Genomic DNA, 14,129 nt, shown 5'->3' with positions numbered 1-14,129 from the left:
CATGAGCACCTCGCATGAGCTCCGGCTGCCAGCTCAGGGGCATCCTGCAGGCGCCTGCAATCCCATCCGGCGTGAGGGCCGCATGCTGCTGGAGCGGAGCAGGAAAGGAGCCCCATGACTTCCCTGGGGCTGCAGTCCCTCAGGGAGGAGAGTCGGGCACAGAGAGCCTTTAAGCATTGGAGTGCCATTGCTACCAGGCCAGGACTTCCCTGTGACCCCCCATTTCTGTCTGGATGACGACCCTTTTAAAGAGCAGCGGAACGGATCTCCACCGAGGTCCGTTCCCTGGAGTTTCTTTGTTCGCAGTGCTGAGACTTTCATGGCAGGGGGAGGAAGAGCCGCTTTGAAAAGCCCATTGGCTCTTGCCAGCGCTAACTCTCTTTTCTTTTCTACTTCCAGAGCCGCATGTTGTGTACCAGAGCTGCAGAGTATCTTTGCACTGAGATTGGACTGAAGTCCTCTGCGGCCAGCGCTGGAGGAGCCGTCCTGTTGATGAGCGTTCCTGTCTGAGCTTTCCCTGGTGGCTGGCGGGCTGGTGCTACCAGAAGGGCTTTGGGGGTCTTTTGCTTTGGCGTTGGGGGTGGGGTTTTGTTTTTGTTTTTTTGTTTTTTTGTTTTTTTTAATTTTGGGTTTGGTTTTGTTGTTGCACTCCGGGCACCATGTCAAATTCAGGCTCCCATCAGGACACTGGGAACAAGCCAGAGACAGAAAAAAATAACCAAGATGACTCTCAACCCCCTGTCAACTCTGAGAGGAGGAACAAAAGTGGAATAATAAGTGAACCTTTGAACAAAAGTCTTAAGAAGTCCCGTCCACTCTCCCACTATTCCACCTTTGGTAGCAGCAGCTCAGTAAGCGAACATTCAGAGAAAGGCAACCCCTTAGCTAATGGCAACGAAGCGACTGTGGATAAAAGTCATTCTACCTCAAAGCACAAAAACATCTCTAGTATGCTGAGCAAATTAGACCGGGTGTCGGAGATCTCCTCAGAAGGACAGACCGCCCTACAACAGTTTGCTCAGTCGACAGAAATGCTCAAAAGAGTGGTACAGGAGCATCTTCCTCTAGCAAGCGACCACGGGACTGGTATCTCTGACATGGAGGCAGTCTCAGCTGCAGAGACAATGAACGGCCCCTCTGATTTTCCTTACCTGGGGGCTTTTCCCATCAACCCAGGCCTTTTCATTATGACCCCTGCTGGCGTGTTTCTGGCAGAGAGCGCGCTCCATATGGCTGGCTTGGCAGAGTATCCCATGCAGAATGAGTTGGCATCTGCCATCAATTCGGGGAAAAAGAAACGGAAAAGATGCGGCATGTGCCCGCCCTGCCGAAGACGGATAAACTGCGAGCAGTGCAGCAGTTGTAGGAATCGCAAAACTGGCCACCAGATTTGCAAATTCCGAAAATGTGAAGAACTCAAAAAGAAGCCTTCTGCAGCACTGGAGGTAACCGGCCCCTCTCAGGCACCCTAACCCCTCCTTGGGCTGCGCTCCTGGGTTCGGACCTTGCCCTAGATAATAAAACACCTGGTACTTCTTACTTTTTTATTTTTCCCTTTTCCATTAACAGTTCTCACTGTGAGATGTGTGCTCTGCCCAGTGCCCCCAGTTCCTACCCTCCCTTATGTACTGGGATTGATTGGCTTGGGGAGGAGGGCTGGGGGTCTCTCCCTGGGGTCCCTGGGTGAACTGGGTTTCGCTCTCCCCTTTGCAGGCACGGGCAGCAGCAGGTCTCTGGTTGAGTTTCAGTGCTGGCATCCCTTGTCCTGGGCGGCCTGCAGCTCCCTGAGCCAGGGAGCGGCTTCTAACCCAGTGACTGGATCAGAGGATGGGGAGGCAGCTTTTCGGGGCAGAGCTTGGGGGTAATCGGTGACAGTAAAACCCGTGGCTGTGGTGCAGCTGGAGCCCAGCCCCTAGCTCACTCTTTGCTCTGAGCAGAACGGTGGTCCCTGGTTTTGGGTGGTAAACTGCAGCGTGCGCTGGGTGGCATCTCCTGTGCTGTGGCCATGGTGGGTCTCCCTGAGCCAGCATCCATCTGGGGGGATATGAATAAGTCCATAAGGCACCAGCTGGATTTCCTGGTGGCAGCTGAGCTGCAGTCCCCGCAGGCGGTGTGCCTGCTTCAGCACCCGACTGAGCCGGGAGCACACCTGCTCCTGCTGCACCTGCTGAGCGCAGGGGTGCCTGGATCCTCCTGCTGTGAGGCTTTGAGGTGGTACTCGGGCTGTCAGTGCCCACCACGGTCCACCCACGTGTGTTGCCCTTGGCCCCAGAGGAGAGCCACTGCAAGCTGCTGTTGGGTTGGGGTGCCACCTTGCCAAATCTGCTGTGGAGGTGCGATATTTACGTGGGGAGTGCAGGAAAAGTCTGGTGACTCAGGTCATCACGTAGGTCTGAAATTCAACCAGGGCCACAGGCAGCTGCTGATGGCATGGCGTGGCGTGACATGGGTGAGGCCTGGATGCCAGCAGCACTGTCATGCAGTGCAGGGGTGGCATGTGGGCACGCCACTCTGGCAGAGCCTGCCTCTTGCTGCACACCCGTGGGTGCTCTGGGCCAAGACCTGTCTGCTGGGTCCCCCACATGTTGTGCTTAAACCGGGTTTGATTTTTGCGGGAGCTGATTCCACTGTCAGCTGTGTCGGCGTGCTTCTTCCTGCCAGTGAGTGCATCCCCAGAGCCAGCAAAGGCTAAAAAGTCACCCAAACATCAGCTGGATCACACATCCTGGCATGAGGGCATTGCCCATCCTCTGGTCGTCCCAAAGAGACAGCCCACCATTTTCTTAGCCATGTGCTACATTTTTCAATTAGCATCAGCTCTGAATGAATAGTGAAGGGGAAAAAAAAAAAATCTATTTGGGCGGTGGGGTTGAGGAGAGGGGGACTGTGTCTTTCAAAAACCGCTGTATTGCTAAATTATATTCTTGTTCTAATTTGCTGAGTCAGTGATCTGGAAAAAGGGAGAAAGGGAAAAAAAAAGTTCATCTCTTCCAAAGAGTCCTAAAGCGGGTCAATAGACTCAGAGCTCACAGCAGCCGGAGGAGTCATTCCCTTCTCCTGGCGCTGCGCTGGGTCCAGGGATGATAAATAGCACCAGGAGCCCATGAAACCGTCACCCCCTTGATTGGTTTCCCCATCCTGCAGCTAGCTGAGAAATTGGAGCCACTGAAATAGGGCTTTTCATGTGATAGAGTTGGGCCCCACCAAAGATGGATCCCCGTCCCTCCTGGGCACGACCATAGGTGTGTTGAGGCTGAAAAGAGATGTTGTACTGGTGGAGATGGACACCTGGGCAGATGTGGGTTGCTCCAGGGCATCACCGTCCCCTTTTCAGAGCAGATCCTTCTCTGTCTCAGGATATCCACTTGCACCGTGTGTCGACGTTGCTAGGGTTGAACAAGATTGTGGCCATATGTGCCTGGGATGGGGATGCTGGGACCCCAGCTGATGTCCCAAGGTCACCTGAGTCAATGACTGGGTTGTTAAACCTCGCCTTACGTCAACCAGCCTTGGTAATGCGTTGCGTTGGGCCAGCCCTAGGGCAATCACCAGCACCTGCCTTGTGGTGGAGACCTGTCTGGAGGTGGTGGTGGCCAGGACATAGAGGTGCTGCCAGCTTGGCAGCTCCATGGACCACTGGTCCTGGTGGGGTGCTATCGCACCATAGTGCTTGATACCGGGACAGGAGGGGCCATTCAGTGGCCCTTTATATGGGGGCTGAAAAACGCATAGGGCTTTGTGAAGCATTGTCCCCCTCTGCAGAGAGATTTGCCATTGCCCGGGAGAAGAGCAGCTGGCAGTGACTTTGGTCTGCCAGCCTGGTGCATCCAGAGGAGTGTCCTTGGAGAGCCTGGACAGGGGCTGCAGCTGTGATTAAACGTTGATCTAAAATCAAGCAGAAAAAAAAATAGAATTAAACCTTTATGGTGGCATTAAAAAATGGGTTAAATCCCTCTGCCACTGTTAAGCTTTATCTGCCCATCTACAGAGCCCGAATAACCGGTTGCTGCTGGTGTCTCAGTGTGGTGGTGGCCGGCTGAGGCTCTAAGACTGGAGAGGCAGGTTGGATGCTCAGAGCAGGCAGCAGCATGTCCCTGCACCGACCAGGATCCTCCAGGCTCTGCCAGCCCCAGCAACCCTGGGTAATGCTGTGGGGGCTAGTGGCCAGCCCTGGACAGGTCACCCTGGGCTTGTCTCCAGAGCTGTAGGTCACACGAAGGCCATGAATAGTTGGTATTTGACTCAGCAGAGCTGTCCTCCATCTGGAGAAGCCTCGGTGAAGTGCCTTGGTGCCCCAGCTAGCGCTGGAGAGAGGGTCACTGCCACCCTCATGTGAGTCTCACAGAAAGAGGCTTTTCACAATGCCTGTCGTGACAACACAAGGGGCGATGGTTTTAAACTGGAAGACGGCAGGGTTAGGTTGGACATAATGAAGAAATGAGTCATGATGAGGGTGGTGAGATGCTGAACAGATCACCCAGAGTTGTGGCTGCCCCATCATTGGAAGGGTTCAAGGTCAGGTTGGACAAGGCTTCAAAAAAAACTGATCTAGTGAAAGATGTCCCTGCGCACAGCAGGGAGGTTGGACTTCCAACCCAAAACAATTCTGTGATTCTGTGTTCCTGGGGATGAGGTGGGAAACTATCCTGGGCATCCACATTAGAGCTGGTTGTCCATCTTTCTTTAATAATGAAGGGGCAGAGTTGCTTAAGGTGACCTGTATCAGACATCTCCTTCCAGACCCATTAGGACCCCCCTCTCTCCTTGTTCCTCTCTCCTGGGATGATGTATCTGAGTAAGTGGCCCTTGCTGGTGAGTCTGCCACGCTCTGCCCTGCCAGTTCTGCATCCAGCGCCTTGGGCAGGATCCAGCATGGGCCCCATGCATCATTGGCCAGAGGCATTTGTGTCTTCCCCAGATGCCTGATCACATATTGCAGAGGCCTTTGGGGAATTGGTGATGCCTGCAGCTCTCTGGTTGTTGACTGCCCCAGCTCAGTTTGCCCCAAGGACCAGACATGGGCCGGGAGCAGGAGATGGTGCAATTTGTCAGCAGCCTAGCTGGGCACCACCATCTCTTGCTCATTCTTGCCCTTTGCCCCCCTCCCCTTGCCCAAGCCCCATGTTTGGCTCACGGTGCCTGTGGAAGTGAGCAAGTTGGGGTCTTTCCCTCAGGAGTGGGGGGAGACACTGCCCTGATTACTCATTGAGGCTTGGGGGTGTCCTGATCCAAGAGAAGGACCTGATGAGAGCTGGCTGGCTCCTGCATGGGGTTAGGGACCTGAATATGGCATGGTTTTGACTTTTGGGACAACACATGAGGTGCCCTAGCACTGCTTAATGCTGGGAGCTGGTGCTGGGGCTGGCTGTCCCCACCACCGTCCCATGGCAGCCCAGCCTGCTGCCCTGCACCCATCACCACAGCCTGTGGCTTGTCTCCTGTTGGTGTTCCTTACTTGTTTGGAGATGCAGGAACCAAAAGGCCCTCTGAGGCACGTCCTCTTGGTAATTGCACGGCCCTATCTGCTGGCTAGCTGGCCTTGCTTGGGGGCTCTTGGCACTGAGAGACATTGTGGTCCTTGCATACTCCACCCATGGTCTCATGAACGTCATGTGTTCCCACCCCATCCAGCTGGGAAACGTCCCAGGTTCTCCTTCCTGAGGACCGCAGAGCCTTTGGGGCCATTGCCCCACACCACCTTTCCTGGAGGTGGCTTCAAAGAGGTCTCGTCCCTTGTTAGGCGCTTTGTTGAATGTGGGGTTGAGCCTGGTGGGACTCATCCCTCTTCCCCTGCAAAATGCCGAAAGGTCCCCAGTGGTGCCCAGGGCTGCTCTGTTGGGGACAAGGTTGTTCATTGTGGCCGGGTGGCAGCGGGGTGATGTCCCCTGTGTCCTGAACAGCTCCCAGGTCTGGTAGCCCCAAGCCCAGCCAGCTCACTCCCTGCCTCAGTTTCCCCCAAAATGCCCTCCTAAACCCATCTGTTGGCTGGGCTCCTGTCCATTGGGTGTCCATCTGTCCATGGCAGGGGAGGTGGGGGCTGGCAGTGAGGGGGCCGCTGTGTCGGGCCATGCTGGCTCACCGTGGCCCGGCCATTGTGCTCACTATCGGCTGGAGGGGAAGTCAGGGGCCGCGCCATTGTGCTGGCTGTGGCGTGGGGATGCGGGAACAATGGCCAAGCTGCTGTGCCGGGTGCCCTGCTGGGGAGGCGGGGGCTGGTGGTGGGAGGACCCCTGTCTCCCTCTGGCTGCTGTCCCGGCATTTGCCGGTGGGCTGGAAACCTTGGGATGCGCAGCCGCGTCCGGGGGATGCTGAGCGTGGGCTGGATCCGTCCTGAGGCCTGGGATGCCGGGATGGGGATGGGGGTTTGGGGTGCGGGTGCACAACCCTGGTGCTGCGTGTCTGTGCCGGACCCGACCTAACACCTTGTCCCTTCTTCTTCTGTCCCCCCTCCCTGTCTCTCTTGCTTTCCAGAAGGTGATGCTTCCTACAGGAGCCGCGTTCAGATGGTTCCAGTAGGAACGGGAATCCCAAAGCTCTGTCATCCAAGTGCAATGTCACTGCTTGCTTGTGTTGTCTCAGGCAAGGGATTTTTGGCTGAAATGAATGGATGCACCTGTGTCTCTTTAGAACCAAAAATATTTTCTCGCAAATCTCATTCCTGTTTTTATAATTTTTTTTTTTTGCGTTCATTTTAACATCTTCGAGTCCTAGTCAGACATTTAACTGCTTTTCAAATAAAAATAATTAAAAGAAAAAAACAATGGATCTGTAAAGTACCAAGACTTAATAGACAGAGTATGGACAATCAGTTTCTTTCTGTGTTTTGGTGTTGATGTTGTTTATGTGTGAAAGATGCAGTACTTGTGTAGGGAATGTAAATTTACAGTAACCTTTTAAAATCTAGTTACTAATAAGCACTACTGTAATTTAGCACAGTTGTTTAATTGCACCCTCATTTATACTTTTATTTGATTCTTTCCCATCATACAATAGAGTGGATAGTTTCTAGAATGCCTCAACTTCATGTTTATAAATGAGAATATGTTTAAAGCGATGTAGTATCCCTTTTCCTAGCCATTCACCTATGTAAGTTTAACCCGCAAGAGGTTCGGTATAAAAGGTGTAAGAAAACAATTGCTACAAAACTGGCAGTCTTCAAAAAAGGAAAAAAGAATAAAAAAAACCCAGAAAAAAGTCACTGTTAGTTTATTAATATAGAACAAGAAACACTGCATACAGAAAAACCTCCTAATTGCAACGGTTTACTCCTAGAAGTAATTTTTGTAAACTTACTGAAGTTAAAATCAAAATAAAAATAATATTGCAGGACCTGTGCTGAAGCAGTTACGAAAAGTGATATTTCTCTTCTGTTCAAATCCCCGTCTCTCCAGCTCTCTCTACATCATTAAATTGAAATGCTGTTTGTAATGTTTTAGCGATCCAGGCTGTTTTTGTGAATAAAATGAATGCATGTTTTGTGTCATGATTTACAGCTTTGTTATTTCTCTCCCACCCCTCTTTCCAGCCTTCCAGGCCCCGCAGTGCTGATGGTGGCCAGTCCCCCTCTGCCTTTGCCTGCCCGGGCGCACCGTCCCTGCCACTGCTGCCGGCTGCCAGACGCAGTCCTGCCGGCTGCCGGGGAGACCTCACTGGTGACGATGCCGGAGCATGGCGGCGGCCGGCCCAGGCAGGACGGTGCGATGAGCCGAGCTGGAGTCGCCCCGGCTGCTAAATCTGCACAGTTAATCCCAGCAGTGGCTGGGCTAAGCCAGCCCCGGCTCCTCCTGAGGATGTTTCCTGGCTTGACCTGCCTGGAATTTTACTGGGTAGTGCAGCGCCATTTGTTTTGGTAAAACAGTATCATTACCGTGCCATGGAGAACCATGGTGAGGCTCGTTTTGTTGGGACAAGTCCAAAATGAGGTCTCAAAGGTGAGTGAGCTCAGGGGGCTGAGCGTTTGGCACAGCTGATGGAGGGTTTTCCAAGCTGGCCTCATGCCGGCACTGGGTCAAGTGGGAGCCATCCGGGATGGAGGGGACGTTGGATGGGCTTGGCTGTGGTGGACAAGCCGGCGTGGTCACTGCCGGCGCTTGGGGCACTGTTCTCAGCATCACGGCTGGCAGGTGGGCTGTATGCCCCCTTCCAGCCCCCAAGAGGGTCTCCTGGCCGCGCAGACAGCATCAATCCCAGCCTGTGGGAAGAGGCAGATCTGCCTGGATGCAGCAGTGCCAGCTCTGCCTTGCCGGGAGGAGGTAGCCAGAGCCTTTGTCCCTGGCTCCAGCCAACGTTTGGGCCAGCATCTGTTGACCAGATGTGCACCCGGAGGAGGGGGGGTTGACGGCAGTGTGTGGGCTCCATCCCTGCTGGGCAGCGACCTGCCGGGACCGAGCAGAAAGTCCTTGGGGAAAACTGCCCTAAATGCCCTCGCCAGTACGTTTCCACCCAGCTGCCCTAGCAGCTCCCAGGGTGTTTGGAGCTCAGCCCTGGGCACCCAGGTGACGCTGGTGGCTGAGCCCAGGGGTGCCTGCAGGGATGACTGGAGCTGACAGTGATGGTGATGGAGCTGGGCCAGTGTGGCAAGGGACCCTGCTTGCGCCCCAGGAGTGCTCCAGTGCGTGGCATGCCCAGCTCATGCACCGACTGGGGTGGCACTGGCAAGGGGCTGCAGGGAGTTGGTTCTCAGTTTGTGCTGCTCGGGCAACAGCCGAAATCACTTAGCAGGAATGTGATGGCGGGGGTGTTATGGGTAAAAGGAGTCTGGCTGTCTTTTTACGACTGTGGCTAACGGTTGGGGCTGTGTGAATGCACAGTCCTGGCACCTGGGGGGGAGTCTGCCCCTACCTGGGTAATGGCAGATCATCCTGGCTAATGGCAAGCACAGCCCCTCCCCAGGCCTTTCCATCCCTGACCCTCTGTGGGAGTTGCATGGGGGTGGTGGTGCTGCTTCACTCCACCAGCAGCCAGGGCTGGGAACTGCTGGGGCTGCCCCACAGGGCTGTTTCCCCTGGTCTGGCTGTGTCACCCACAACAGAGCTGTGCTCGGTGCTGTGTGTGCAGCACGGGGAGCTGCCGTTGGCACAGACTAGTGCTTGGTGAAGTGCCATTGGGGCAGTTGCAGATGTGGCAAACCCCACTGTGCCACGCTGCTTCTCTGCTGCCTGCTCCCCCCAGGGACAGCAGCGTCCCCAACTCTGCTTTCCCCCGGGAAAGCATAAGGCAACGGGGCATGTGTCCCCCATCACCCCCACGGGCATCATACCGGCACAGTGCATCGTGGCAGCCCCAGTGCTCCAAGGAGCCCCTCAGGGGAGGCACAGGGCAGCACCCAGCCCCTGTGGCCAGGGAGCATGGAGGAGGATGGTGCAGCCACTGTGCATGGTGCTGCTACTGTACAGGCAGGTGGTTTGGGAGCGATACCCTACCAGAGCCCCTGCCTTCACTGCCACACCGAGCCCAGCGCTGCCAGTGCCTGCATGCTCCTCACTGACAGGGTCCATGGGCATCTACAGGGACCATGGGCTTTTGCAGGGACTGTGGGCGTTAGCAGGGGAGGTGGGCACTGGCAGGGGAGGGGAGTGATAGCAGGGCATGTGGTGCTTGCAAGTTGGATGTGGACATTAGCAGGGGACGAGGAGAGCAGGGGCTTCCCCATGAAGGATGAAGGAAAATGGGTTTGGGAGAAAGGAAGGAGCCAGAGAGAGGGTGGGATTCAAACCCTTCCTGTGAGTGGGATGGGATGATGGGGTGTGGGGTGGTGGGGAGATGGGGAGGTGGGAGATGGGATGCTGGGGCTGTGGAGTGGCCCCTGCACCCCACTTCTAGCTCACCCCCATGCTGGACTGCATCCGCGCCTCCCGGGTGAGCGTGTAGGTGGATGGTCCTGTGCTCACCAACAAGCCTTGCCTAACGAGCTCTTGCCCAGGCAGGCAGGACCTCAGGCATCCCCTGAGGGTGAAGACCATCCTTTCCACCATGCTCAGCCTCAGTGCCACTGTCAGGCACAGCCCCTGTGCTGGGCTGTCCCCACTGCCTGCCCAGCTGCTGGTGGGGAAGTGGCACTCAGGGCTGCTGTCCCCAGGACTGGGTGCCAGGGTGGCCACTGGCAGCCGCGTGGCATGGGGAGCATGGGGTGATGATAACGAGCTCGGCATGGTGCTGAGGCAGCACCTTGGGTACTACCACAAGGGCTGGCCGGGGGTCGGTCTCAATTAACATCCTCATTAAACAGAGTTAGCAGAAGGGCAACAAAACCTGCCTCTGGCCCAGAAGGCAAAGCCATGTCCGAATTCCCACTTGGCCTTGGTGGCTCTCTGTGGAAAGGTGCCAGCAAGCGATGCCAGGAGAGGATGAACCCTGGTGTGGGGCTGGTGCAGTGGCACAGCGGCGATGCCAGTGGTGGTTTGCATGGTGGAGCTGGTCTGGCTTTGAGAGGACAGTGTCCGCAGCCCTGAGTCCAGGGTGAGCTGCAGCAGAGCCAGCAGCAGGAGCTGCAACCTCTGTGCTGGTGCCAGAGACATGTCCTGTCCAGCCACAGGGGCACCCCAGCACCTTGGGGGGTGCTGGGCTCGGCTGTGGCGTGTGTGACAACCCATCCCTCTCTGCAGCGGGACCCACTGCTTCCCCTGCATTGGGTTGCAGCCTGGCACGGTGGGCTGGCAGCCGCCTTGTCTCCCGGGGTTCAATTAGCAGCCTGACCCCGGGCTGACCCACCCCCCCGGTGCGGGGATGGGGCAGGATGCAGGAAGCGCCGAACAAAATGTGCTTCAGCTGAGCCGGATGGCGGGCTCGCCGTGAGCGCCGCTGGCCAGGCGTGACCTCCCGGCTGGCAGCCTGCTCCCACTGCCGGGGCAGGCCACGCTCCCCACAGGGGCTTGGAGCTGCAGGGAGGGAGCTGGTGGGACAATGAGGAGCTGGGGTCTTGGCAAGAGGGGCTGACAGATCCTTGGTGGTGGGACGGGAACGGCCATGAGCATCAAGTCCTGATTGCTGCTAGGTGATCCAGTGGTTCACCCTGTGGGCAAGAGGGTGGTAGCAGGTTGAGATGGTGGGATCTGCTCAGGCTTGCTTGGTGGGGACACTGCACAGCCAGGGGGGCTGTGGGGCCAAGGCAGAGTCCGTCCGGCCCCCAAACCAGGCATTAGAGACGTCTAGTATCTCCTGCAAGGCTAGGCCGTTTGTGGATGCTCCCCAGTATGTCCTGGTGCTGAGCTGACACCAGCTTGGTTGGGGGTTTTGGCAGCTCCGCTGCAGCCAGACACGACTGATGCAGGTCTGACGGGGGTAACTGTCCCTCACCAGGCATGGGCAGCCATGGGGGATGCTCACCACCGCACGGCTGGCTTTGCTCAGGCTGTCTGATCATCTTCAAGGCTGTAGCCTGGGGCTGCTGGGCTGCTGGGCTGCTGGGAGCATTAATCTAAATAAACCTCCCCAAGTTCAGCTCCCCACAGCTGGCCAGGTGACCTTCCCTGTGTCACACACCTCCTGGGAGCTTTCTGGCCCAATTTTCAGCCCTGGCTGAAGTTCTTCCGAATGGTTGCACAGTTTTCAAATTCAGGCTAAGGATCCCTTGTCTCTTTGTAACTTCTCCACTGGGAATGAGCACTGTGGTGGCTTCTTTCCCCAGAAACTGCCTGTGCCAAGGTGTGGGGCAGGGGGGCAGGAGGGTCCCACGAGGACTCTGGGATGCTGTGCTCATCACTGTCTCCATACCAGAGCAAGCCTGAAAAGGGCTTTTCTCAGGGAAGAGGAATCATGGGAGATCCTTTATCACCCAAAAGCCTGACATCCACATTGCTTCACCTCTGGACTTCCAGACTTCCTGACCTACCACCACGTGCTGAGATCTCCCTGTGCCTGAGCCGGGGCAGGAGGATGTTTACCTGGCAGCATCCTTGGAAAGGATCCTGTAGGGTGGGAGCTGACACCCATTCCTTCATCCCGCCAGCCCACCCTGGGATGAGCTGGGTCCCCAGCAAGGCAAAGCTGAGGCTCCAGCTGGCCAAGTGCCCTGGCTGGCCGTGCTGCTGCGTCTCTGCAGGAGGCCGGGGACTTTGCTGCAGCCATCACTAGGTGTTTTCTGGGGCTGCACAGAAACTGCCCGAGGTCCTCCTGCCCTGGGGACTGCTGTGCCACCAGACCCGGTACCCTGCCTGCAGCTCAGCAGTGCTGCCTCTGTGGAGGAAGCTGCCTTGGTCTGGGGTCTCAGCTCCCATACCTGCAGCCCATAGAGTGAATGACTGCTTCCAGTGTGCTGGTTTTGCTTGCACGAAGGAGGATACCTCTTGCACCTCCAGCTCCTTCAGCCGCAGCAGAGTGCCCCAACCTCTAGCACCCCGTGGCTGTGGGCAGCAAGGACTGTCTAGCCTGGTTGAGCCGTGATGTCCCTCTTTTTAATCAAGAACAATACCTTATTATTCCTGATGAGCACGTAGGTGCTCTCCGATTCGAGCCACACTGTGGCCGCTCTTCCAGCCAGTGTCTGCTGGCTGCAAAGCCCATGCCAAGCCGCGGCGGCTCCCACTTAATCGGGAACTTGCTGCTGTGCCAAGGCCAGTTTCAGCACTGCGTCAAGATGTTTTAAAGCCAGAGCAGTCAGGATTTGTGAGAAATAGGTCGGCCTGTGACAGCAGAAGGAGGCTACTCAGTGCAAGACGCTGTGTTATCGGGCAGGGGAGGAAGTGGCTGGCATGGCATTAGCCTTCAGCCTTTGGGTGATGATGGGTGAATGACAACAGCTGAGCAGGGGCTTAGCAGAGGCAACAGGTACCAGTCCAAGCTGGGGGGATTTGCAGCCTGGAACCTGCCTCCCCCTTGGCCAGACATTGGCAGTGACAGCCCTGGTGAAGCACTGGTCTGGGGTGTTTTATCTCCCCTCACCAAAATGCTGCAAGTGGACGTAGTGCTTGTGGAGGTGTCCAGATGGTACCATGGGTAGTGGGAACACAAGACCAGGCTGCCCTGTCCTTGTCTCCACAGCCAGTCCTGCAGCCCCCCTTGTGCCTCTGAGCCAGGGCTGGAGGATGAGATGCCCATGGGGCAGGAAGGATGCTCTGCCCTCTCCTGCCTTGCCTTTGAGACACTTGGGCTGGCTTCTTCTGCAGCTGGCCTGGCTGGACACCATGTCCCAGACCTTTGAGACCCTTGGGCTGCCTTCTCCTGCAGCTGGGCTGGCTGGACACTGTGCCCCAAGCCTGTCTCATCACACAGTCCACTCTCGCTGAGCTCAAGCAAGCCTGGGGCAGACCTACCTGGGGTGGAGGAGCTGCTGACCTATGTATTGTGGGCAAACCCATGAGGCAACAAGTGCATAGATAGGTCAGGTTATACTAAACCCAGGAAGAGTACAAGAACAGGGCAAGCATGGATGAGACCTCCTGAATTATTAAGTTCCTTTTCCTTGATGTGCCAGCTGGTGCCACCTACTTTCTGGCCTTGCCTGTTCTCCTCCTCCTGGTTGAAGAGGAACGGTGGCCAGTGTGTTTCACAAGGCCACCTTCTGCTGTGAGGGTTCCCCATGGACAAGAACAAGAAAGCAGGACAATCTCCCCCTCTCTTACCTGCATGTGCCATAACACAGCATCATTTTGCCCTGGAAGAACCCTGGGTGATGGTGGGTTTCTGCATCTCCTCACCTGCCCTTGCCATTGGGGGGACACCCTCTTGTCTTGGCGGACATGGATGTGGGCAGGCAGGTGATGCCAGTGCCCGCTTCCCTTCTGGCCATGCAGGCTGGGACTGCAGCAGTGCAAGTCAGCCAAGCCCACCCTCAGGAGCCAAGGACTGGGGCTTCTATCAGTACATCCTGCTTGACCTTTACAGTCATTAATTTCTGCATTTTATCTCACTTGCTGGCCCTGTTCTTTTTAAAGCTCCATCTGTTGTGGGTAATGATACCCTCAGCAGTGGCACAGCCATGAGCGTCTCCACCTCTGGCAGATTTAGTTTTCCAGCTTCGGGAGTGGACCAGCCAGGAGATCAATGCCCGTGAAGGCCTTGCAGGTCCTGCATCTCTCTCCTGCAGAGCTGGATCGTGCTGGACCCCGACAGTGAGCAGGAGCGCTCGACATAGCTCAGCACCTCTCAGCTGTGCCCTGTGACCCTCCAGCATCTCCCACTCATGTGGCAGT

General features: G+C 56.2%; 1 protein-coding gene across 4 annotated transcripts in view; it reads left to right on the top strand.

Moving 5' to 3' along the window:
• The window catches only part of CXXC5 (CXXC finger protein 5), a 39,177-nt gene extending 31,691 nt beyond the window's left edge, over positions 1–7,486 (top strand). For 2 of the 4 annotated variants that reach the window (XM_087760209.1, XM_087760210.1), the window contains exons 2-3: positions 400–1,445; positions 6,472–7,486. In XM_087760209.1, coding sequence (XP_087616335.1) covers positions 660–1,445; positions 6,472–6,516 — 831 coding nt within the window. In that variant the 5' untranslated portion in view covers positions 400–659 and the 3' untranslated portion in view covers positions 6,517–7,486. Of the gene's footprint in view, positions 1–399; positions 1,530–6,471 lie in introns of all 4 variants that reach the window. The other 2 variants (XR_015705323.1, XM_087760212.1) reach the window with 2 other exon arrangements.
• Positions 7,487–14,129: the final 6,643 nt, after the last annotated feature.

The sequence above is a fragment of the Nipponia nippon genome, unplaced genomic scaffold (genome assembly GCF_047370975.1).
Source record: "Nipponia nippon isolate SJK-2023a ecotype South Korea unplaced genomic scaffold, ASM4737097v1 scaffold_21, whole genome shotgun sequence".
Lineage (NCBI taxonomy): Eukaryota > Metazoa > Chordata > Aves > Pelecaniformes > Threskiornithidae > Nipponia > Nipponia nippon.
Note: the sequence above shows the minus strand (reverse complement) of the source record. Positions and strands in the feature narration are given on the sequence as shown.